Source organism: Gracilinanus agilis, chromosome 1 (assembly GCF_016433145.1).
Source record: "Gracilinanus agilis isolate LMUSP501 chromosome 1, AgileGrace, whole genome shotgun sequence".
NCBI classification, from domain to species: Eukaryota; Metazoa; Chordata; class Mammalia; order Didelphimorphia; family Didelphidae; genus Gracilinanus; species Gracilinanus agilis.
The window spans coordinates 753790319-753815308 of NC_058130.1; the positions used below are offsets into that span (position 1 = coordinate 753790319).

Below are 24990 nucleotides of genomic sequence, written 5' to 3' on the forward strand. Positions count from 1 at the left end.
CTTTTGTGAATTTTAGGCACAAAAAAAGGTATAAAGTTCTATCACTTTAGTCTGAATTTCCCTCCAGGGCATTGGGGCATACATGTACAACCCCTGCCATCTGCCGTGGCTAACAACTGCTTCAAAGAAAGGAAGCCAGGAATGGCAGAGTGGTTCCAAAGAGCCCACACTTTGGAGAAACCTTTGTGCAGGAAACAAGGTTTTGAAGTAGTTAGTGATTCTGACTTTCCCCCGTGGTAACTAAGAGAGGTGGATATAATGCCTTGGGACAAAAGAGCAGCAAGGAACTGTTCCCTGCTAGCGGCATGAAAGAGAAGCCCCCGTTCCCCAGTGGTCAGCTGTTATGATAGACTCTGGTGTTTTCCATTGTTCTGCATGTCGGATGTGATAGGTGTACCTCGGCCTGTGTAATCGAGGGGTTCCTGAAAATTGAAGTGTTATAGATCAAATCACACTTTCCCAGAGCAATCAAACCTCTTTCATTTGGATCCCACAAAGGCATAGGAGAATGTAAAAATTACAGACTGAGGCTGGCCTAAAGGTGACTAAAGATAGCATAAAGTGACCTCAGCAGACATTTTCTTCATAGACATTTCACTAAGATTCAGTAGGACATCTGAAATGGAAAACTAAAAAGTACCAGGAGTACTTTAGAAGTGATCCATTCATACACAAAAAGGCTCACGCTAATTATAAATTACCCATACCTGTTTATTCTAGGAGTTTATTGGTAGAGACACCAACTCATTGTTTGTTTTTCTAATTTGAAATGCTGAAAGTAATAAACTGGGGGGGGGGCGGGAGGGGGAGGCTAGGTGGCTCAGTGGATAGAGTGCCAGGCCTGTAGATGGGAGGTCCTGGGTTCAAATATGGTCTCAGACACACTTCCTAACTGTGTGGCCCTGGGCAAGTCACTTAACCCCCATTGCCTAGCCTTTACTGCTCTTTTGCCTTGGAACCAACACACAGCATTGATTCTAAGGCAGAAAGTAAAGGTTTAAAAAAGGTAATAAATTAGTAGAGTTTTAAAAATCTGTATTTCCAATCACCAATTCAGATTGGTTTTCCCTCCAATTATTCTGAAAAGGATTCATCATCACTCTCCCTTCAAAGCTGTTTTACCTTCATTTCAGACTTGTCAAGTGAGGGTGAGAGTACATGAGTGGGGTCTGAGGGGAACAACAAAGGGAAGCTGGATTTTCTCAGATTGGGTTTTTTTTTTTTTAAGACGAAGCACCTCTTGTTCCATGGTTAAAACAGCAGCTACAAGGACATCAGAGGGCCCAACCATTCTTGACAAAGGTACCAAGACTGAAATCTCACAAAGCTTTATGGCCAGTACCCAGCACAGTGCCTGGCAAATGACAAGTGTTCCACAAACAACTGATGGAGAAGGAACACTGGAGTTTATTTCCCTCTAGTCCTTGTCCTCTAAAATGGCTTATTTTCCTCCACTGTGGCCTCTTAAAGCTGCCACTAAAGTCTATTGTGGTCCCATTTCATGGGGTGGGGGTCTTCACAGGCTGTGCCAGGGAGAAGTAAACCCTAGGAGGTTCTATGAGCCAAAGGTCACTCCCAAAAGGCTGATAGCAAGTGATGAAGTCTTTGGTCACAGGCTGGTGTCTGCACTGGGGCAGCGTCCACAGCCAGGAAGTCCTGCCCCTGTGACCCCAGAGGCTTTCATCCTTTGAAGACTTCTGTCTTAACTGACCTGATGAGTAACAGAGAGAAGGCAGCTGCTGGAGATGGGGTGGTTGCTATGCTAGGGCTGGAGCTCCTTTAGGCATTTCCTAGCTAGGTGACACTGGGCTTCATTAGTTTTCTTCTCCATCAAATGAGGGTGCAGGGCCTGATGTTCTCTTTGGTCTCCTTGGCTCTCAAGCAATGGCCTTAGATGGAGGATGGTCCATCAGCTGTGAGAAAGAGGCCCTGCCCAATATGGCATCCGGGTCTTCTGGGGCTACCATTGCATTACTCCTGTTTTCTGTCTATTTTCTCCAAAGCCTCATCTCTTTCTACTGCCAGCTGGCTGCCAAAACCAAAGCCCCAAGGCTTTCTGCAAGTCTTCCCTACTTTGGATTAGCAGAGGATGCACCAGCAGCCCTGAAAGCATGGGATACTGGCTGACCATCAGGGAAACAAGTTCTTCAGCCCCGTTATCATCAGTAGGCCTTAAGCTTTTGAGAGGGCAGGGAGCAAAAACGATTAGTAGCCAAGGTCCAACCTGGGAGAAGTGCCTCCTTCTTGGAGGTAGCCCTGAGGGAGCCATTTCCCTCATTTCTCTTCTATGGCACTAAAAGGTGTCCTAATTCCTCCCCAAAGGGGAGCAGCAGGATGAGGTGCCAATGACCCCACCTCCACAAGGCTCTAGGGTGGAGAGTGACCACCTAGGAAGGAGGATCAGGTTTGGGCTGGACCCTCCTCATTACCTGCACATCTTTGTTGTGGAATTAAACAGCTTCACTTTGTATCCAGTGTTGCAAATGAGCAAGAAAGACTCTCTGGTGATGGGTGGGTACCAGACCATACAATTTGGGAGGGCTTCCTGGTCTGTGCGATGGATGTCCAGGATCTCCAGGTGGTCCCTGTGGCAGTTCACAAGATCATACTCTATCTGCAAAGGAAGCCCAGAGCCATCATAAGGTCATGCTGAGAAGGACCAAAGGTTTGAGGGCAAAGCCAGAGGGAAATCTTGAGCCTTTCTGTAAAAGTCAACTTAATCAATTATGACATCATCCCCTTGGGGTGACCAAGGGCTCCCCTTGGGTTTTGCTCTCTTTCGTTTTGGCCATTCAAGGTAGGTGAATTTATCCTGAGTGTCTACAGATTCCTAAGAAAGGTCCTAACAAAAATATCTTTGGTGGCTCCCCAACAAACCCCTGCATAGTGTTCTCTAGGCAGATGCCTATGCTGTCTACATCCCTGGTCCTGGAGGGAAAGGAACAAGCACTTAGGAATTGCCTGCTAAGTGCCAGGTACCCCCCTAAGCACTTTTGAACAAATGCTATCTTGCTTGACCCCTCACAACAACCCTGGGAGGTAGGTGCTATTATTATCCCCATTTTACAGATGAGAAAGCTCAGACAGATAGAGTTTAAGTGACCTGCCCAGGGTCACTCAGAGAGTAAGTGCCTGAGGCTGGATTTGAGCTCAGGTCTTCTTAACTCCAGGCCCAACCTTCTACCTATTGTTCCACCTAGGGTGGAAATTTAGTTTAGTAACATTAACCTTTACAGGAGCTGACATTTATATAGCATTTAAAGGTTTACAAAGCCCTTAACCTACACCTTCTCCTTTGACCCTTACAACAATCCTGTGAGGTAGCTACTAGAGGCAATATACCCATTCCACAGGAGAAGAAACTGAAGCTCAGAAAGATTCAGTAATCTGCCCAAGGTCACAAAACTAACAAGAGGCAGGGTTTGAACCCAAGCCTCCTCTGCCTCTCAGCCCCATATCTTTCTACTATTCCATGTCACTTTTCAAACATCAAGGACTCAATGGTCTTTACAAACCACTACTATGACTTAGAATCCCTCCCCATATTACTGTAGAAGAGGCAGCAGAAGGAAGGACCCCTGACAAGAGTAAAGAAGTCCCCCACACACCCAGCTTCTACATCAGTAGACCCAAGAGCCTATAACATCCCTTCCTTTGACTTCTTCCTTCCCATTCTTTAGCCCAGAGTCACATCTGTTCCAAGGATAAACTCCAAATTTAAGAGACTCATCCAAAGGAGCAAGGAGATGATAACTCACCAGCAATCTGTCCTTGCCAAGGCTTAGCAGACGAGGCTCATTGTTGTCTTGCTGAACTCCAAACATCAGACTCTGGATTTTTTTGTTGTGAGAATGAAGTCTTGCTAAATATTCCCAGACCTTTTCTCCATCTTTTATTATTATCTTGTAAACTGCCACAGTGAAATGTATATCCTGAATAAGAATAAAAGAATTCAAATAATTCTCAGAATCTGTGAGTGAGGTTTCCTCTCCCCATTTATAAGCCCAATACACATTTTAAAAACCCAACTGGCTCAAAGATTTCTCACCTTTTCAGGATCATGTAACCATGAAAAAATGTGTTTAATAAATTTTTTAAAAAATGACTCTATTACAGGGGGCAGCTGGGTAGCTCAGTGGAGTGAGAGTCAGGCCTAGAGATTGGGAGGTCCTAGGTTCAAACCCGGCCTCAGCTACTTCCCAGCTGTGTGACCCTGGGCAAGTCACTTGACCCCCATTGCCCACCCTTACCAATCTTTCACCTATGAGACAATACACCGAAGTACAAGGGTTTAAAAAAAATGACTCTATTACAAAAATCAATAACATGGAAATAGGTTTGAGTGATAATACATGTATAACCCAGTGGAATTGCTTGTCAACTGCCGGAGGAGGGAGGGAAAGAACATGAATTATGGAATCGTGGAAAAATACTTAGAAATTAAATTAAATTAAAAAAAATTCTCACCATTTCTCCAAGTCTGCTATCACCTTTTTAGAATGTTTTATGAGTGAAATTCCCTTCACCTTCATCAGTCTCAGGACAGTTGACAGAAAAAGCTTCTTGCCAATGGGCCAACCCACAAGCATTTACTATAAGCACATGTGAACTAGGCACTGTGCTAGGTGCCAAGGATGGAAAGATAAAACGGTCCTTGTCCTCAAGGAGCTTACATACTAAGGAGGAATGGGATGGAGGGGAACATACATACACATACAGAGACAAACCAAAATACATACAAAGTAAACAAATAATAACTTGGGGTGAGTGGTTGGAGGGGGTGGAATTGGGCTCTTGAGTTGAGCCTTGAGGAAAGCTAGAGGCCACAGAGAGGAAGGAGCCTGTTTCAATGACCAGAGAGACAGGAGAGATATCGCCTTCTTTATAGAGTATTTTGATCTGCACAGCAACCTGGGAAGGTGGACACAACTGTGATTTGTATTTTACAAATGAGAAAACTGCTGCCAAGAGAGGTTTGAGACGAGTTCTCCAGATTCCAAGCCCCATCTCATGCCTCTAAGGTAGTGAGCGAGCTGCCGTGGAAGGCAAAAGGGAAGCAAGGCCACTTTACCTGAAACATATAGCATGAGCAAAGTCCAGAGCCAGATTGTGAGAGGCTCTGCAGACAGCTTTGTCTGAGAAGTTTGAATTTTATTGTGGAAGTAATAGGGAGCCCCTGGAGCTTCTGGAATAAGGGAGTGATGTGGCCAGAACTGAACTGTGTTTTAGGAGAAAACCAAGGCTCAAGTGAATAGGCCACTTACAAGGTGAGTCCTTGAAGGAAGCAAAACTCAGAGAGACCCACATACCAGTCTAATAAGGAGGAGGCCCCTCTACTCTCTCTTTTTTTTTTTCCTTTAAACTAGTTTAACTTCAGAATAGTTGTCAAGATGCCCTTGGATTCTTCTCAGTGGAAATACTCACAGCAGTTGCCAAAAACTGGGAGTCATGGGAGAAGGTTATCAGGGTCACGCTGCCTTTGGAATACTTGAAAGGCCGAGGAGCCTCATTTTTTAGGGACACTGCATCCATAATGTAAACCGTGCCCTCAGTGAAGCCAGCCCCTAAAAGAAACCCTAAAACCAAAGGTCAGAGAACAAGGCCTCAGTAGGGCTCCGTCACGATGTGTATGTGACATTTCAGATCTGTAGCTTGTGAATGGCAGCCCCTCCACACAGAAATACCTTCAAGATTGAAGGCCAAGCTCTGGATTCCAAGGCCTTCCTCAAAGATCCTGCTCACCACGTACATTTTCTTCTTATAATTCCACACTTTGAGGAGCCCACAGGCTGCTCCGATGGCAATAAGAGGCTTGTAGGGATGGCAATCAATGGCGTGAATGGCTTCCTTGGACTCAATCAAGACTTCCTCTAGTTTGGTCCCATCTGTCGTTAAATGGAACACTTTGGCATCAGATGTGCCAATGATAAAATTTCTGTTTGCCAAGGAGAGACCAAACCATGTCAGCATTTGTGGGGAATTGGGGCACAACAGCTATTCAGTTCCTAATTGCATATGAAACCACTTTGTGTCTGTAATTTCATGACATTATTAACCTTACATCTCCAAAAATACGCCATCAATATCGAACTGCATCCATTTGCAAGTGAAAAAGCCTACATTTCAACATGCAAATTGAGTCATTAAGTATGCAGATGGACAGGCGGTTGTGCAATTAGCTAATCTGCGCATGCAAATATTCATTTGTTTATGCAAATGTGGAGTCGTGTGCGCATATGCAGATATGCCTGTGAATGCAGTAGGGGTAATTAAACAGCCGCAATGGACAATTTGGTCTGGAAAATTTATGGCTATTAATTATCAAGCATCTATAGAGCTTGGAGAAGAAAAGGAGCTATAACTGCACAGGAGAGAACTCAGATTCAACAGGGATGAGAGTTCTAAACTAAATCGCTTTCTGGATTTCATATAGAGACGTTTAAAAAATCCTTACCTTCCATCTTAGAAATGATATTGTCAGTTCCAAAGCACAAGAGCAGTAAGGGCTGGGCAATGGGGGTTAAGTGACTTGCCCAAGGTCATACACCCAAGAAGTGACTGATGCCAAATTTGAACCCAGGATCTCCCATCTCCAGGCCTGGCTCTCTTTGCACTGACCACCTAACTGTCCCCATATAAAGATTTCTAATTCTTTTTTATGAAGAAAGATTTATCAAATTTTCCAAAATTATTTTAGCTTTGTCAAACATCTAAAAATGACTAATTAGCAATAAAGTAATCAGATCAATGGAAGTCCTTTGCGAGCCGGCGAGAGACATTTCCTATTCTAGGAGTGGGCATATCACTAAGCTGCCTAAGTATCAGGCACTGAGGACACCAGGACAAACCCCAAAAAGGCCCTGCCCTCGAGGAGGGACCACATGTAGGATATGTAGGCAAACTGGGGCAGACCCAAAGCACTAGCACCTTTGAGTCAATAAACGAATGGTTTCTGGTTAGTAAGCCAACTCGGCAGAGGCTGCTTTACTCACCTTACCATGAAAGGGTCCCCAGGAAGGGTGCAGTCTGATGGGAAGTTGGATTTGTCCCCCACAGGCACGAGGGGATCCTTTGAAAAAGACAGCATTTTTATAGGGCTCAGTTTAAACTGGCTGTACCAGTTAACCAGTGACAGCTTGTAATCATAGAACCGAATGTGGCCTCTGATATCACCTGTTACGAAGTAACTGGAAAAAAACAAGGTCAGTTTGTTCAGCAGGAGCAGGCTTTGTCTCTCTCACGTTCCCCACTAAGGCTCCAGACTTGTCCCAGGCCCAGGCTCAGGACCACAGCCTATTAGTATGAGCTGGAGGTCCCACACACAGCGATCCCGTCCGTATTGGGGGACGGTTTGGATGACTGCCATTTGGATGACTCGGTAGCCCTGTGGACAGTAGAAGGCTCTCCATACCCCCTGCCCTGGCATGGAATAGCTCTGAGCCCCAAGGAGGAGGGGAATTCGGAGAGGTCATGCAGCCAAGCCTGGGGGCCAAAGAACATCTCCTGGGGGAAAAGAGTTTCCTCATCTTTTTCTGACTTCCTGGATTCATCTGAAACTCACAAATTTTACATCTTTAAAGTAATTATGAAATGTAATTCATTTATAAATAGATATTTTGTATTTTATTAGAAATGTATATAATATAAATAATAAAATAACTAGAACAATCATGTTTAAATGTATAAAGAAATGATTTCTCTTGTGTTCAGAATATATGGGCAGAAAGGACCCAAGAAAAGCCTGGATTTGGTGAGAATGATCAGCGTGGTGACCCTTGTGTGTCCTACACTGCCCTCTCCTGGAATCTGAAAAAATCACACATCCTCTTAGCTCATGTGTATGAAGACCAACTATAAGAAGTGAGAAAAAGTTTTCAAAAAGGGCAGATTTAGACACAAAATCAGAAAAAAAAACTTCCTAAGGAAGAGAGTGGTCCCAAGAGAGGGATGGCTGCCTTAGGAGGCAATAAATTTCCATTACTGGGGTCGGAGGGATAGACCCTGGAAGGAATCCTCAAGGGAAGGGCATGGTACAGGGGCTCCCTGCTCAGCTTTGAAGAGGCCCAGATGGTTTCCAAAGGGTCTTCCAACTCCAATCCTAAATTAATTCAGAATCGATCAGAGTATAAATGACAAAGCCACTGTTGTTGTTTTTTAATGCCCAGGATATTATCATTGGGGGGGGGGGGGGAATAGTATTTTACTTTCTGGTTTGGATGTTTCTTCTCAAATCCCTTTAAGGCACGAGTACTTATTAGGGAATTCTTTTCTAGGTATGTCCAGTTCTCTCCAGGCACCCACTCTGCCTCCCTCTTTTCGGAAAGAACTAGGCCACTTTCTCTCTAACACAAAGCAGGTATCTAATAAACACCGAATTACTGTCAAATAAAGATGACAACCCCTTCCTTTATTACATTTGCCATCTTCTGTACAACCACCACCCATACATGAAAAGCAAATATCCTTATTAACGAGGGCCCCAAATAACCACAGTGGAATTGTTGCAGGAGACAAACCTCAATTTAGATCTGGAAATAATTGCCTCTATGATCAGTCTTGGGATTCTATTAAATTCTTTACCTGTCCACAGCAGTTAACACGGTAAGGCTGTCCTGCTGCAAATGCACTAGTTTACAAGCTTTGATTCGAAGCTTTTCTAGGGAAGTGTAAGAGCGAGGTGGAGGGTGGAGGTCCCAGACCACCAGCTTTCCCTCCATTGTGGCAGACAAAACTTGTCTGGTAACAAAATGGAAGACGGACTGGCTAAATTTTCCCACAATCTTGTTGAATGTCTGCATTTAAAAAGAAAAGTTATAGGTTACAACTTATACATACAAGTCAAAGAATCAGTCCACTAAATATCTACAACAGGGGCAACTGGGTGGCTCAGTGGGTAGAATACCAGGCCTGGAATCAAGAAGTCCTGGATTCAAATATGACCTCAAACACTTCCTAACTAGGTGACCCTGTAAAAGTCACTTAACCCTGTTTGCCTAGCCCTTGCACTTTGGTCTTAGAGTTATTAAGACAGAAATTACGGGTTGTTTGGGTTTTTTTTTTAAAATTTGTAACAATTATAGAAAGATACAAAGTGAATATATAGTTTCATCCCCCAAAAGAAAAACACTATTACCCTGTAGACACTGCTAAGGTCTGTCATAAAGTTATTTCCTCAGAAGGAGAAAATGATACAAGGTAAGTAATAATGGCCTAGAATGCAGTAGTAGAATCACAGGATTTAGGCCTAGAGGAAGAGACTGCAGACACTCAGTTCTAATTTCCTCACTGTGCAGTTGAAAAAACCAAGGCCACAAAAAAAGCAGTGGCTTGCCCAAGGTCCCCGCTGCCCAAGGAAGCATCAGAACTGGTATTCCAGTATAGCATGTGAGAGGTCCTGATGCTTCTTGGCTAGCCAGGTAAAGGTGTTGAGCAGGCAGTTGGTTATGTGTGGCTGGACCCTGGAGGCTGACCACTAATAGTGCCCCTTAGAGGGTGAAAATCAGAAAGAAATAACTGAAAGCATTTCCTAACAATCAGAACCATCCGAAATCAGAATGGGCTGTCTCTGAAGGTAGTGAGTCCTTCATCATTAGATGTCCTTCGGTTAAATCTAAGTGACCACCTCAATCAATCAACCAATTCACAAGCATTTATTAACTCCCTCCTATGTGCCGGGCACTGTGTTAAGCACTAGGGGTTCAAAGACAAGACAGACCCTAACCTCGAGAGTTTATGTTCAACTTGCTAAGGATATAATAAAGAAGATTCTTGGTAAGTTATGAGTTGGACTAGATGGCCTGTGAGGGCCTTTCCAACTTTGGGATTCTGTGATTCTGAGTCAAAGACATGGGATTCAATCCTAGCTCTCCCATTGCTTCACATGAAAAACGTTGGAGCTAAACTAGGAAACATCTGACCTCCTTCAGTTAACAATGAAATGTTGTTTCTAAAAAGTTGACTCATGAAAATGCAGTAAACATACTTACTTTTTCAGTTAAGACTGGCTTACTAATTTCAAGAATGCCTTTTGCTTCATCCTGGAAAACACAGGTAGACATTAATATTTCTGTTCTATAAAGAAGAATTTTATAACATCAAAACAGTCACAACAAAAGCATACAAGTAGACTAACAGGGTTAAGAAAGTTATATCTGATAGAGTTAAAATAATGAGTTGCTTTTTTCACATTCCTCCAAGAACCAAAGCGCAGACAAAAACACAGGGAACTTGAAAGCCATTTCATATCCTATAAATTACAGAGTTAAAAACAAACCTGTAGCCTCCTACAGAAGTAGCCTTCTGCTACTCACTCCTTCCTGAGGAGTAAATAATATTGTATAGGAGGCTGATAAAAGCCTGGAAGCAGTTTGGTAAGCCACCAACACTTATTTATTCCTTAGGAGAGTTGGGATAGAAAATAGGAGGTAGGAAATAGATTATAGATTTTATATCATACAACTATATCTAAATTCAAACCCTATACTAAAAAATCTAAAAAACCCTAAATCTAATTGCCTTCTTGGGCAGGCTCTTCTTGCCTGACAAAGCAGGCCTAACTAAAGCTACTCTATCTAAAATTACATTTTTCTATTTTAACTACCTAAGCTAAATCAATGAAACTTAATCTCCAACATCTCCCAAAAGTAACTCTTCTCCCTCAATGGTAAATGGTGAAACTGCCTATCATAGGGACACAGACAATGCTCCTCTCCCTCAGAATTCTTAGGAGAAAAAAACCTCTCGGGGAAAGACTCCTCCCCAATTCAGTGTCTCAATTCAAACTCTCAAAAGTTAACTGCCGGTTTCTCTTGATGGAGAGAGACTGACCAGAACCCCTCAAAACTCAGAAGCCAGAGAGAATGGAGTTCTTCTTAACTGACTCTTTCTTTTTTATAGTTGGTCTCTTAAAGAGACAGAGGGCAAGAGCTGTCTGTTACTGCCTCTTAAAGCAACAGAGTGAAATTAAGAAACTTCTTATAACATATCCCCCCTGAGATCCTTTGGGAGAATATTCGCCCCAATGGATCTTACAAACTACACTATCTTATATTCTATATTAGAAATAGGGAGAGGTAAAGAGGGAAAGAAAGTAAGCAAAAAAAACCCTAAAATTTTGCAACATGCAAGTCTCAAATTACATACAATTACAATAATTTACAGTTACAAGATAACACTTCTAACTATACAGAAACAAACCTAAAGATAATAATTCAAATTCACCTTACAGTTACTATGTACCAAAAAATCTTTCAAGAATCTTATATATAAGAACATTATATACATTATACACACCATCTGACATTTTCTTGATCTCTAGGTATTAAAGAGAGGCAATAGGATGGAACAGGAATGGATGAGGGGCACCTGCCATTAAGGAGGGAGCTGTCCACGGTGACATTCTAGCACAGCTTTCTAAAGGGCCAAACAAATCACTTGGGTTGCTGCTTTCTCTTCCTCAGGGTGTTTTTGTACCATAACAATAAATATATTTTTTAAACCCCTAACTTCTGTGTATTGGCTCCTAGGTGGAAGAGTGGTAAGGGTGGGCAATGGGGGTCAAGTGACTTGCCCAGGGTCACACAGCTGGGAAGTGTCTGAGGCCAGATTTGAACCTCCCGCCTCTAGGCCTGACTCTCAATCCACTGAGCTACCCAGCTGCCCCCTTTACCATAACAATATAATCAAGACCAACACAAAAAGAAAGGCTGGGCCAGGAGGGCACCTTAGATTTCTCCATTGGCCATGTGGCAGGCAGCCAGGAGTCAAGTTAAAGGCACTATGGCAATGGCGCCATGAGTTTAGCATCAGAAACATTACTGGATGGAGACTGATCATGTTTCTTCTCAAGTCTTCTAGAGCCTGACTCAAAATAAAGAACTCATTCATTCACAATTAGAGTGTCCCAAGGACAGAACCTGCTGCTTCGGGAAGCAGCAAGCTTTGCACCAGAGGTCTTAAAGGGGAGGCTGGCCAATCACTTGCTAGGGATGGTATAGGTAGGGGAGGTGGATGTTTCCTGTAGGAGGAACTGGTTTGAGTCAGCTTGGTATTCAGGAAGTTCATTTTTTAATATTTCTGACTACATATGAAAACAGTGAACTATATTTGAGAATAAACCCTTCAAACTTCACCACTTCCTCCAAGGGCATCATTTTATTTTATTTTAAAACTCTTACTTTCCATCTTAGAATCAATACTGTGTATTGGTTACAAGGTCAAAGAGTGGTAAGGGTTAGGCAATGGGGGTTAAATGACTTATCCAGGGTCACATATCCAGGAAGTCCCTTGAGGCCAGATTTGAATTCAGGCTCTCTCATTGCTAGTCCTGGCTCTCAATCCATTGAGCCACCTAGCTGCCCCTGCATCATTTTATTTTAAAGGAACATCTACTTGGGTGGTAGTGGTGGGGGGAGGAGTTTGTAGTTGTTTGGAAGGAGATTTTTCTCAATTTGTTTTAATGAACTTATGGAAAAATTTTCAGGATCTGGACTTTTTGATCAAGGGCTGCAAAAGCAAGATCCGCATGGCAAGAACAGCACAATTGTAAGAAGATAATTCTGCAGTGTAATACTTTTTTTCAACTTAAAAATAGTCTAAATTGATAAGAGCATGACCAAAATGTCACACCCCAAAGAATGATCATGAACCTGCTCTGAGCCCAGGGTGCCCTGCATTCTCCACTTACCCATTCATAAAACACTAACTGTGTTTTGCTGTTGCTCACCAATTCTCTATAATTAGCAGGATTGAAAATAATATAGTCCTGAAATGTAAAAAGAAAAAACAATTGGTGAAAAAACCTGTATTAGCATTAAGTTTATATTTACTGTCTTCAGTATTGAAAATCAGATTCAGAGAACTTGCTCCAAGCTCTGCTGCAAAACCAAGGCTTCCAGGGAGTCATGCCTCCTCTTCCAAAGGATATAGCACTTGGCCCTCCTTAGTGACTTCCCATCACTGGTGGGCTGTTAATTAAGTGACTTATCTCCCTCACACAAATATAAACCCCATTGAGGACAAGCCAACCTTTGTCTTCCCTTCAATAACATAAAGGAGTAAGTTGCAAGGTTTAAGCCTGGGTTTTGTATTTGTTTAATGGCAGCTAAAGACTTGGTGCTAAGAAGAAAACAGGAGAGTGGTGGGGAGTGGGAACTGTGGTCCTGACCCCACTCCCAGCACCCATTTCTAAAGAGGAGTTGTTGTTAAAAGCCTGCACCTGGCTAAATCTGATCTTCTTTCCCATCAGCAGTTGGGCTTAACTTCCGTGGCCTGTGCATTTCCTTCTGTTGGAGGGATGGGGAAGCTCAGGTCAGGGAGCCACATAGAAGAGAGGGGCCTTTCTTAGCCCAGGGCTAGCATCCCACTGTTAGAGAACTTTCTCTCTGTAAGTGTGGGCTTGAGCACAAACTGTTCATACATTTCATGACTCCATGACCAAGAGGAGAATCAGGAGGAATGAAGTCCTCGTAATTATGTAATTACAAGTCCAAAAGCCTAACCTGTTGAGCCAGGTAGTGTTACAGCAGCCACAGGAGATAGGTACATGCACAAGGAGAGGAAGGAATAGAACAGGCCAATTTGGCTAAAGCATAAAGTACACGATGGGGAAGAACGGGAAATAAAACCTAGTAAGATAGTCAGGTGGTAAAGAGCTTTAAGGGCCATGTGGAGAAGTCTAAGGGCATCGGGAGGCCACTGAAGTTTCTTGGGCAAGGGCAACATAGTAGAGCTGAATTTGGGGGATATTACTTAGACATCTGAGTAGAAGATGGACTGAATTGAGAAGAGACTAGAGGCAGATCTAAATTTAAGCATGGTGGGATAAGAGTATTAGACTTATACATGGGGAAATTTGGGTTTGAATTCCCTCGGATACTTTTTTTTTAACTCTTACCTTCCATCTTAGAAGCAAAAATATGTATTGCTTCCAAGGCAGAAAAGTGGTAAGGGTTAGGCAATGGGGGTTAAGTGACTTGCCCAGGGTCACACACCTCAAAAAGGTCTGAGGCTAGATTTGAATTTAGGTCTTCCTGACTCCAGTTCTGGCTCTCTATCTACTGTGCTACCTAGCTGTAAAAAGATATTTTTATTTATGTGATCCTGGCCAAATCACTGTCCCCCACCCTACTTTATCCCACCTCTGAAATTCAATTTCATCTCTAAAATGGATATAATTATACTTGTACTAGAATTTAAAAGAAACAAGAATTTATTCATGTGTGTCAGGCACAATGCTAAATGCTTCATAATATTATCTCGTTTGCTCCTCACCACAACCTTGGGAGACGGGTATTATTATTACCCTCTTTTTACAGCTCAGGGAGTTGAGACAGACAGAGGGGCAAGTCAATGAGCTAGGAAGTGTCTGAAGTAGAATTTGAACTCGGGTCTTCCTGACTCTAGGCCTAGTGCTCTGTGGCATCCCCTGCATGTTTCTATCTACCACATAAAGTTATTGTAAAGAAAGCATTTTGAAAACCTTAAAAGTGCTATAGAAATATGAGCTATAATCAGCAGCAGCATCACTATTCTATATGCTAAATCAAAATAAGATTTTCCAGATGTGAAGTCTTGTCATCAATGTATATGTTTTGGCAAGAACCTTGGTTTGGGAGTCAGGGGTTTGAGCTCCATTGCCAGTTCTCTCACTAACTGGCTGACATGGCCATTTTCTATTTATTTTCCTCTCTGAGCTGGGGGTTCCTCATCTGTAAAACAGATAGGAAGGGACAGTCTGGACTCCGAGACGTCTTGGGTCCCTTCCAGCTCTTGGGAAAAGAGACCACTTGCTTTATGATCTTCAAAGTTCACTCTCCTTTGGCTTTGATTTCCTCATTAGATCATTACACTGTGAGCTCCTTGAGGGCAGGGATATCTTTTGCTTTTTTTGTATCCCCAGAGTTTAGCAGAGTTCCTGGCACCCAGAAGGCACTTAATACACGTTTATTGACTGACTGACACATCTATCATATGGGAACACTTTTTGGGCTACTTGCTTCACTGGACTGTCCTGGGAATAAGATGAGATGCTGGGTGTTATCCCATATCAGATTTCCACTGTAACAAAACTCAAATACCCTGGGAATGTGACCAGTATCCAATGTTAAGGGCTAGGCAAGGGGGGTTAAGTGACTTGCCCAGGGTCACACAGCTAGGAAGTATCTGAGGCCACATTTGAACCCAGGACCTCCTGACTCCAGGCCTGGTGTTCTATCCACTGTATACCTAGCTGCCCTTTGATAGTAATCTTTAAGCTAATCTTTTCTCTCTTCAGCTTCAATTAGTGGAACTCACCTGAATACCACAATCTGGTTCCAGAGAGACTGAACATGCAGGGGTCTCTGTGTCGACAGTCCATCTCCAGATGCAGACTTTCTTTAAGGGAAGATAACAAAGGGGTATGTCAGGGAACCTTAGTCCAAGGACTAACAGGACACTGGTGCCACCTGGTCACTTGGGACACCAGAATGTCAGTGGATTTCTTCTTTCCATCTGCCATGCAGATTTAGGACTGCCCATCTGGATGAGCTGCTGAGAGGAGATCTTTAACACACACAAAGTGTCCTTTACCTGAAATGTCTGATCGTCAATCGTCACTATAAACTTAGCATCATTTGTCATTGCTATGGCTTTGATTCCATTTCCATCTGGACAACTATCAAATATGGTATGCACAGGAATACTGGAAAACAATAGAGATGTAGGTGCTTACTAAGATATCACCATTGCCGTTCAACTTTAAAATGACTGCTCACTTCAGCAGCACATGTACTAAAACTGTCCACTTTAGCCCCTGCACCATTCAGCTTTAGGAAAATTCACAGGGTCATTTTTTCACAAGGGCACAGTATGAACTTGGCTATTCACCTCCCTATGACCTCTCCCCCCATTCTCCCAGTCCATCTTCTAGTTTTACTCCTGTCTCTGGCCAATCTGGACCCCACAGTTCACCATGTCAATGCCAATGGCAATGCCCTGAATTCCCTCATCACCACCCTTATTCCCTACAACTTCCCATTGTGCCAACTGCCAATCCTGGGTCACCCACTGAATTCTTTCTCTTGTATTTGGCTGGCTAGTGAATATTGCTAGAGAAAGTCTGATTAGCTGGGCTGACTGGGGCCCTTCATGATGATTTCATCTGGTCCTTGATAGTCATTTCATCTGTCCCTTGAATACTCCCTATCCAATGAATAGAGCAGTTATGTTGAATCATCTTCATCCTTGTCCGGCCTCAGGTGTCCCCCTCATTCCCTAAATCTCAGCTGATGGACTTTTCTCCCCCATAAATATAGACTGTTTGGGGCAAGCTCCTTCCTCTCACCCTACTTCTATCCTCTTCCTATATGGCTTGTTTGCCACCTCCAAATCTCTCTGAACCCACAAATCATCTTCACTCTGGTTCCTCTTCCTCTCAGAGGCTAAGCACACTGGAAGTCTTCTTTGGCCTCCTTTATGACTGCCCCATTTCCACCTCCAGCCTCACCCTGGAGATCTGCTCACCAGCATGCTCCTCTCATCTCTCCCAATACTCTTCTGCTCCAGGTGCCCTGGTCATCTTTCTGCTCCTCAAAGGCCCTTGGGGCCCCCTCCCTACTTCTGCTCTTTCTCTAAGGCCCAACTCAGTCCTGCCCACTCCTCGGATCTTTCCTCGCCTGGCCCGGCCATCACTACCTGAAGTTCCCACTGCACTGTCCTTGGGTGCTGAGCCTATGTTCCCCAGGGTTGTTGGTTCTCTTCTTATGAGTAAGCTCTATTTCCCAATAAGACTATAAACCCCTTTGTATCCACAAGGCTGAGCTTCACAAATGGTTCTGGCTGATGAAGGTGGTGTATTTCCTTTCATTTATTTATGGCCAAGGAGGAAATCTCCCCATCTGCTGGCCTGGGGCACTCCTATGAAGCCTCCAGCCTTCTCCGTTGGGCCCCATGCTTGAGCCTCTTGCTAAAGGACACGTACAACCAGAGACTTCTGGTGGGTCCCTGTGGGTCTATATCACTGAAGGTCGTGTCAAAGATGATCGACAAGTGGACAGAACTGTCCACTCGGTTGTTCATGTCCTCTCCTTGTCCTCTTTTCTTTGGGGACTCTCAATAGCTACCCCTCTTTTTTTCATTCGAGGACTGGCAGTGGCGGTGGGAAGGGGTATTAAGTTTGGGGATGGCTAGGGCTATCCCCATCTGTGTAGAATGAATGAGCTCGTAGTTCAGGACATGGGAACGGCTGGGTTCTTCTCTTGCATATGCAGTATAGTTTGAAGGGAAGGTCCCTGCTCAGGACGAGGAGGGTGGAATGTTGTGAAAGTGTTTCAGAGATGCTTGTCTAACACTCAACATACAGAGAGAATTCTCATTCTCCTGGCTCTGGGCATATATAGCCAAAGTAAAGAAGGGAGGGGAAGAGGAAGGGGTTTTCTCTCCTCTTTTCTTCTCCAGCTGTAGCGGTATGTGCTAAACACACACACACACACACACACACACACACACACACACACACAGAGCAGAGAGTACACATGCTTGTTCATGTGTGGGTCTGATGTTGGGCTGTGTTGCCTCTTCAGTCTTGTCCATTTCCCTGAAAATACGTGTCTGAAGAGTGACCCTGACACGGATGTTTCTAGCCAGGGTGGTTCTCACTCAGGTCAGGAGCTCTGGGGTGAGGAGTGCCAGTGAGTGGGGCTTCCTGAAACCACACCCTTCTCAGAAGAGGAAGATGGTCACCCCTGAGAAGACCAGGTGAGCCCTCCCTGGCCAGAAGAGATGACTTGGAGTTGCTGCTCGAACAGTAGAAATCAAAGATGAAGGTGAACTCTAGTTAGGAGTCTCATAAGTGTCCTGTGAGTCTTTGCCTTTCCAGACAGTAAAATAGGAGTTCAGAACTGTTGTTCCTATAAGTTACTATTATACTTTAGGAAATAATAAAAGGGATAGTTTCAGAAAAACCTGGAAAGACTTACATGAACTGATATAGAGCGAAGTGAGCAGAACCAGGAGATCTTTGTACACAGTAACAGCAGTACTGTGATTGACTTAGATACTCTCAGCAACACAAAGATCCAAGACAATTCCAAAAGACTCATCAAAAATGCTTTCCCACCTCCAGACAGAGAGCTGATGAACCCAAAATGCAGACTGAAGCATGCTTTTTTTTCTCTTTCTTTCACTTATTTTCTTAGGGTAGAACATAGCTAATGTAGAAATATGTTTTACATGACTTCATATATATAATGGATGGGTATTGTAGTTCTTGATTTCTCAAGGGGACAAGGGTTGAAAGACGGAGAACTGAATTTGGAAATTAAAATCTTAAAAAACTGAATTTTTAAAAAAGATATAATTCATGTTTTAATTATTTGTCAATGCCTACTGAAGTCTTTTGTGTTCAGTGCACTTCTTTTGTGGTAGAAAAAAATAGTTGTCTTCTATTTGGTACCTTTAACTTCTATGTTGAGTAACTTTTCTTAATTTCTTAAAAATTTATTTATTTAGGATATTTTTTTCATGGTTACAAGATTCATTTTTTCTCCCTTCCCTCTTCCCTCCCCTATCCTGGAGATGACAAGCAATTCCACAGGGTTATATATGTATCATTGTTAAGTAACTTTTCTTGAAGGAACCCAGTTTCTTTTTGGGGAGACCCTGGCCACAAAAACCCCAAGGCTTTAAGAGGTTATCCTCAAGACTCTAGGGATGGAGCATAATGAGCTAGACTGTGAGGGGGGGAAATATCCCAACAGCCCTGAGCCCTCTCTCTCTTTGGGGCCAGATTCCAAAGAATGAACCTGTTCCCTTTTCTTTATGACCTACTGGGGTCAGTTTAGTGAAGAGCCGGGTTCTTGGATGACAGACTCGTACTTGTAGCCTTTCTAGCCTGGGGTCAGACCTGCTTAAGCTAGTGTTTGACTGCCCTCCCTCAACCTTAGTGAACTCAGGATTGCCTCCCCACCATGATGAGGCATCAAGGGAGGGCTTCAGGGGTATTGTTTCCATTTAGCCAAGGGAAAAGCATGTAGAATCTCGGAAATTTTCCTGATTTAGTTTCTTTTTTCTCTCTCTTTAAAAGCCTTACCTTCTGTCTCAGAATCAACATTTTGTATTGTTTCCAAGGCAGAAAAACAATAAGGGTTAGGGAATGGGGGTGAAGTCACTTGCCCAGGGTCACACAGCTGGGAAGTGTCTGAGGCCAGATTTAAACCCAGGACCTCCCGTCTCTAGGCCTGGCTCTCAATCTATTGATCCATCTAGCTGTACCACCACCTGACCCATTTTTTTTAAGACTTTAAGAAGATGAGTTGAGAAATACACTATGAAAAGGGGAATTCAAATAACTTAATGCTTACTATTAAGATGCCCTTTTGTGAAATAATTAAAATAACTACACAAACATATGGATAAAAATAGTTTTTACTTTGAATGGGGGGGTCTAAGAATTTAGTGCAAGTGTGAAAAATGAAGCTATTAAGTAAGAAATGAAAAAAGAATATCTTATAGTGAAAATGTCTTAGAATCAAAACTAGTCTACAAAGGTAGCTAGGCAGCACATCGGATAGAGTGCCAGGCCTGGAGTTGGGAGAACTTAGGTTCAAGTCTGACCTCAGACACTTCCTATCTGTATGATCCTAGCCAAGTCACTTACCCCCCCAATTGCCTAGTCCTTCTGTTGTTACCAAAACAGAGAATAAGGGTATAAAACAAACAAAAAAAACTTCTACAGATTTGATTGTAAAAGCTGGAGACAAAGCAGCAATAAAAATCAGACATATGAAAAAGGAATTTTTAAAGGGAGAAAAATTTAGTCTTAGGGTTTGAAAATTCAAACCAAATTATCAAGTATTTCTTCTTTGTTTTCTCTAAAGGAATTCTTAAAATTTAATTCTTCTGCTAGCTTCCTTAGATAACATTCAGGTAACGGGATTATTTTTAAACAGGAGGAAAAAGTTTGACTATATCCAAATGACTAATTGAAAAGATTTGCTAGTTTTAGGGTAAAAAAAAATTTTTTTTAACCTATAATCTTTTAAAATCTCATTTGTTTATTTATTTATTTGTTTGTTTGTTTGTCTATTTATTACCATTTACATGTAATAAAAAATATCATTTAAATGGAAAAATTTAGCATAGGGTTATTCCTCTAGTCTTTACAGGGTGATCAGCTCGGGTTCCCTTGCTAATGTGAAAATGGGATGTGCAGTAATATCGTTTGTTTAGTATTGAACACGCTAGTGACAACTGAAAAAAAGGTAAACATGTTAAATTCCAAGCTTACCCAGAGAAGCAATCCCACACAATCACCAGGCACTGTGGACCTTTGTCAGCTGTGGCAATCCACCTTCGGTCTTCACTTACCGCCATACAAGTGATCACATTACTGTGGCCCTGTGGTGATGATAGAGAAAAAACATCCCTTGAAACACAAAGGCTAGAACCAGCCTGATACCTCGACAGTGGAAAGAACTGCTTTTGGGGTGAAGTTTGAGAGGTACCACGGGGCCTCACTGGATTCAAAGGGTTTTCCTTGTTACTTTACATTGATTTTGCATATCTGTGGGTACCTGTTGTCTCTCTCAAAAGAATGTAAGTTCCTCAAGGAAAGGGATTTTCATTTTTTATCTCTGGATTCATAGTACCTAGCAGACTGCCTGGCACACAGGAAGAGCTTCAGAAATGCTTACTGATAGGGCAATTGGTGGTTTAGGAGATTGAGAGCCAGATTTGGAGATGGGAAGTACTAGGTTCAAATGTAGCCTCAGATACCAGTTGTGTGAACTTAGGCAAGTCACTTAACCCTCATTGCCTAGCACTTACCACTCTTCTGTCTTAGAACCAACATACAGTATTGATTCTAAGATGGAAGGTAAAAGTTTTTATTTTTATTTTTTCAATTTTATTTATATATATATATTTTTTTAATTTTAAAAATATTTTTCCATGGTTACATAATTCATTTTCTCTCCCTCCCCTTTCCCCTCCCCCCTCCCGGAGGTGACAAGCAATTCCATTGAGTTAAACATGTGTTTTCACTTGATACCTATTTCTAAATAATTCACTTTTGTTATAGAGTAATCTTTTAAACTCAAAACCCCAAATCATCTACCCATATAATCAAGTGATAAATCATATAGTTTTCTTCTGCGTTTCTACTCCAACAGTTCTTTCTCTCGATGTAGATAGCATTTTTTCTCATATGTCCCTCAGGATTGTTCTTATAGATATATTGCTATCAGTAGCAAAGTCAATTACATTTGATCGTCCCACAATATTGCAGTTACTGTGTACAATGTTCTCCTGGTTCTGCTCATTTCACTCTACATCAGTTCATGGAGATCTTTCCAGTTCTTATAGAAATCAAGCAGTTCATTATTCCTTATAGCACAATAGTATTCCATCATCATCATATACAATTTGTTCAATCATTTCCCAATGGAGGGACACCCCCTCATTTTCCAATTTTTTGTCACCGCAAAGAGCATGGCTATGAATATTTTTATAGAACCCTTTTTTATTATCTCTTTGGGATACAAACCTAGTGGTGGTATGGCTGGATCAAAGGGTAGGCACTCTTTTAAAGCCCTTTGTCCATAATTCCAAATTGCAGAAAGTAAGGGTTTTTAAAAAAATAAAAATAAAATAAATGTTCAGTAAGTGACTCATTGATTGACAGACACTACCAATGAATTAATTATGCCTAGAATTGAACACGAGGAGAGCATGCTAGGTTGCCTTTGGGAAGTTGGAAAATGCTCTAAATGACTTTAAGTTTCTTCCTGGGTTCTAATTCCTCTTAAGATATTTATTAGTTTTGTAACCCTCCCCTCCACCAATTCCCACAAATCATTTAACCTTTTAGTGCCTCAGTTTTGTTTTTTTTTTTTTTATATGGAACGCTTCACGAATTTGCGTGTCATCCTTGCGCAGGGGCCATGCTAATCTTCTCTGTATCGTTCCAATTTTAGTATATGTGCTGCCGAAGCGAGCACGTGCCTCAGTTTTCATATTTGAGATTTGCAAAGCACAACCACATTAGGAAGGTATATAGTATCACCCCCATTTTATAGATGTGAAAGCTGAGGCACTAAAAGATTAAATGATTTATGGGAATTGGTCTTCCTGAGATAGTATCATTTTCATACTGATATTCAATGTATCAGTAATGATATTAATAATAATGAGTAATAGTAATTAATAGCTGATTGGAGAAATACACAGTAAAGCAACTCTGAGGCACCACCACCACACATCCACCAGATTGGCCAAGAAGACAGATAAGGTAAATTGCAAATACTGGAGAGGATGTGGAAAAATTGGAACACTAATACACCGCTGGTGGAGTTGTGAACTAGGTCCAAACATTCTAGAGAACAATTTGAAACTATGCCCAAAGGGCTATAAAACTGTGCATACCCTTTGACTCAGGTACTTCATTCCAAAGAGATCAAAGAAATGGGAAAAAGGATCTACCTGTTCAAAAATACTTATAGCAGCTCTTTTTTGTGGTGGCAAAGAATTAGCCCATCAATTGGAGAATGGCTGAACAAGCTGTAGTCTATGATGGTGATGAACTATTATTGTTCTATAAGAAATGTTAGGCAAGATGGTTTCAGAAAAACCTGGGGAGGTTTATATGAAATGATGCAGAGTGAAGTGAGCAGAGCCAGGAAAACATTGTACACAGTAGCAGCAACATTGTGATGATGATCAGCTGTGAAAGGCTTAGCCACTCTGACAAATAAAATGATCCAAGACAATTCCAAGGGACTCGTGAAGAAAAATTCTATCTACCTCCAGCGAGAAAACTGATGAACTCTGAGTGCAGATTGAAGCATACTCTTTTCATTTTATGTCTCTCCTTTTCTGGTCTCTTCTTTTGTAATTTGGCTTTATGGAAATATGTTTTGTGTGGCTTCACATGGTTAATATCAAATTGTTTGCCTTCTCAAGGAAGAGGGAGGGAAAGAATTTGGAATTCCAATTTTTTTAAATGAATGTTAAAAATCTTTTTTACATTTAATTAGGAAATAGATAATGCAAATGAAAAAATAATTAGTAGTAACTCAGGTTTATATAGCTCTTTTGAGATTTGCAAAGCACAACCACTTTAGGAAGGTATGGTAAATATCACCCCCTTTTTACAGATGTGAAAGCTGAGGCACTAAAAGGTTAAATGATTTTCGGGAATTAGTGGAGGGAAGGGTTACAAAACTAATAAATATCTTACGAGGAATTAGAATCCAGGTATTATGACTCAATAAGCTGATGGCTTTCCCTTGCATCCCATTGCTAGACTTTACTTTTTTTTTTTTTTTAAACCCTTACCTTCCATCTTAGAAACAATACTGTGTAGTGATTCCAAGGCAGAAGAATAGTAAGGGCTAGGCAATGGGGGTTAAGTGACTTGCCCAGGGTCATGCAGCTAAGGGTCTAAGGCCACATTTGAACCCAGGACCTCCCATCTCTAGGCCTGCAGACTAACATCTAAGTCAATCTCAGTCTAAATCCAAATCTAGTATAATGTCTGTACAGCACTTTGCCAGCATTAAAGTAATACATAAATGTCAACTGATTATCAACAGCAACAGCAGCAGTGTTATCCTACAACCCACAAAACCACTTTCACCATGAACCCCAAATGCCTCCTTCCTAGTTTAATGTATTAAGCCCATTTCAAAAGTCAGTCCCACCCCACTGAGCTAACTTTCTCTCCCTGCCACTTCCATCTCTCTCTGTACTTGACTTGTGCTAGGCTTATTCCCACCTACAACAAGCCTTTGCTCACACTCTTTCCTCCCCTTAGAGAAATACTGGTCCCCTTCCCCTCTCAGCGTAGACAAATTCTGCTTAACCTTCAGAGGCTTATCTCCCTCCTGAAGCCTTCCCCACAGTTCAGCTCACCTTGAATTTTCCTTCATGTTGTTCCCTTTTGTGCTTTAGAGCCCACCGTAGAAGGTTTTCACAATTAATTTGAGGATGGGGTAAGGCAAATCAGAGGACCCCGATCGATTGGGTGGCACTCCCCGCCTCCTGCCAATCCATTGAGCAAAACTATAGACTGTGATGGGCTAGTAACAGAGAATGAGATGTAAAGCAGCACCAGGAGGGTCCTGCTGATCTCAGGGAAGAAGCTGCCACAGGTGATAATGTGCAGACACCAAGGTCACTGGGAGAGATGGAAGTATCAGGGCTCCATGCCTCAGGATTGAAGGTATCCCACGGAACCCTGGTCCTGAAACTAGAGCCCACAAGCCCCCACCAGGGTAGGGTGTCTGCCTTGTCTCTAGTCTGCGAGAGAACGTAATTAGCTCAAAACTAAGATATTTTCTGCAATAGTGCAGTAACAAAACACTGCCTTCACATACCCAGGGCATAGTCTCATACCATGCCAGTGGGAGGAAGGGGATGTCCATTAGGGTTCCCTAGAAGAGAGGTACCCACATAAGGAAACTCTGGGCTCAAGGCACATTCCAGGAGTGGCAGCTAATGGCCTCACAATGCCTTCTCTGACCTTGTTCTTACACTTTCCACCAGATAACACTTCTCTGCACCACTGGATCACCATGGCCTCTGGCTTCTGGCTCTGCTAAAACCCTGGCATGGGGACTGCTATTTTTTTTTTTTTAGAAGAAGGTCTAAACTTTTATCTCGAGATCAGCAGGAGCATCTCTACATTGCTCCCTAGAAGCATACTGTCTCTTGAGGATCAGGGCACTGGCCCCAGGCTCTCTTTCCTTTGGACAATGCCCAATTCAGCTCCCCAGCAGGATATCTGATCCATTGAGGGCTGCCATGTGCTTTTGCTACAAGAAGCCATTGGCAGGCTGGGGAGAGAGGAAGAGGGAAAAGAAGGCAGAAGACATTCCCCTCTCCTTTATAGAGCAAACTCTCCACAGCCAAGCCCCTCTTCTGGGGTTGCTTTCTAAGTCCCTTCAAGCAGCTTGAATGTTAACAGGGGACAGGGTTGGCTTCTCCATTCCCCCCCCCCGCCCCCCCCCCGAC

The 24990-nt window shown here is 42.5% G+C and overlaps 1 protein-coding gene and 1 non-coding gene across 2 annotated transcripts in view; both read right to left on the reverse strand.

Annotated features, from left to right (window-relative positions):
• Positions 1-24990, reverse strand: part of CFAP251 (cilia and flagella associated protein 251) — a 146244-nt gene that overhangs the window by 86851 nt on the left and 34403 nt on the right. The window contains exons 6-16 of the mRNA XM_044685409.1: positions 20267-20376; positions 15571-15682; positions 15295-15375; positions 12686-12763; positions 9987-10037; positions 8581-8792; positions 6993-7187; positions 5685-5935; positions 5425-5576; positions 3759-3932; positions 2430-2614 (exon numbers count right to left, since the gene is read on the reverse strand). Of these exons, the coding sequence (XP_044541344.1) occupies positions 2430-2614; positions 3759-3932; positions 5425-5576; positions 5685-5935; positions 6993-7187; positions 8581-8792; positions 9987-10037; positions 12686-12763; positions 15295-15375; positions 15571-15682; positions 20267-20376 (1601 nt within the window). The remainder of the gene's footprint in view (positions 1-2429; positions 2615-3758; positions 3933-5424; positions 5577-5684; positions 5936-6992; positions 7188-8580; positions 8793-9986; positions 10038-12685; positions 12764-15294; positions 15376-15570; positions 15683-20266; positions 20377-24990) is intronic.
• LOC123232645 lies at positions 21871-21977 on the reverse strand. Its single transcript, XR_006505173.1, has one exon. It is a non-coding gene; the product is annotated as a U6 spliceosomal RNA (small nuclear RNA).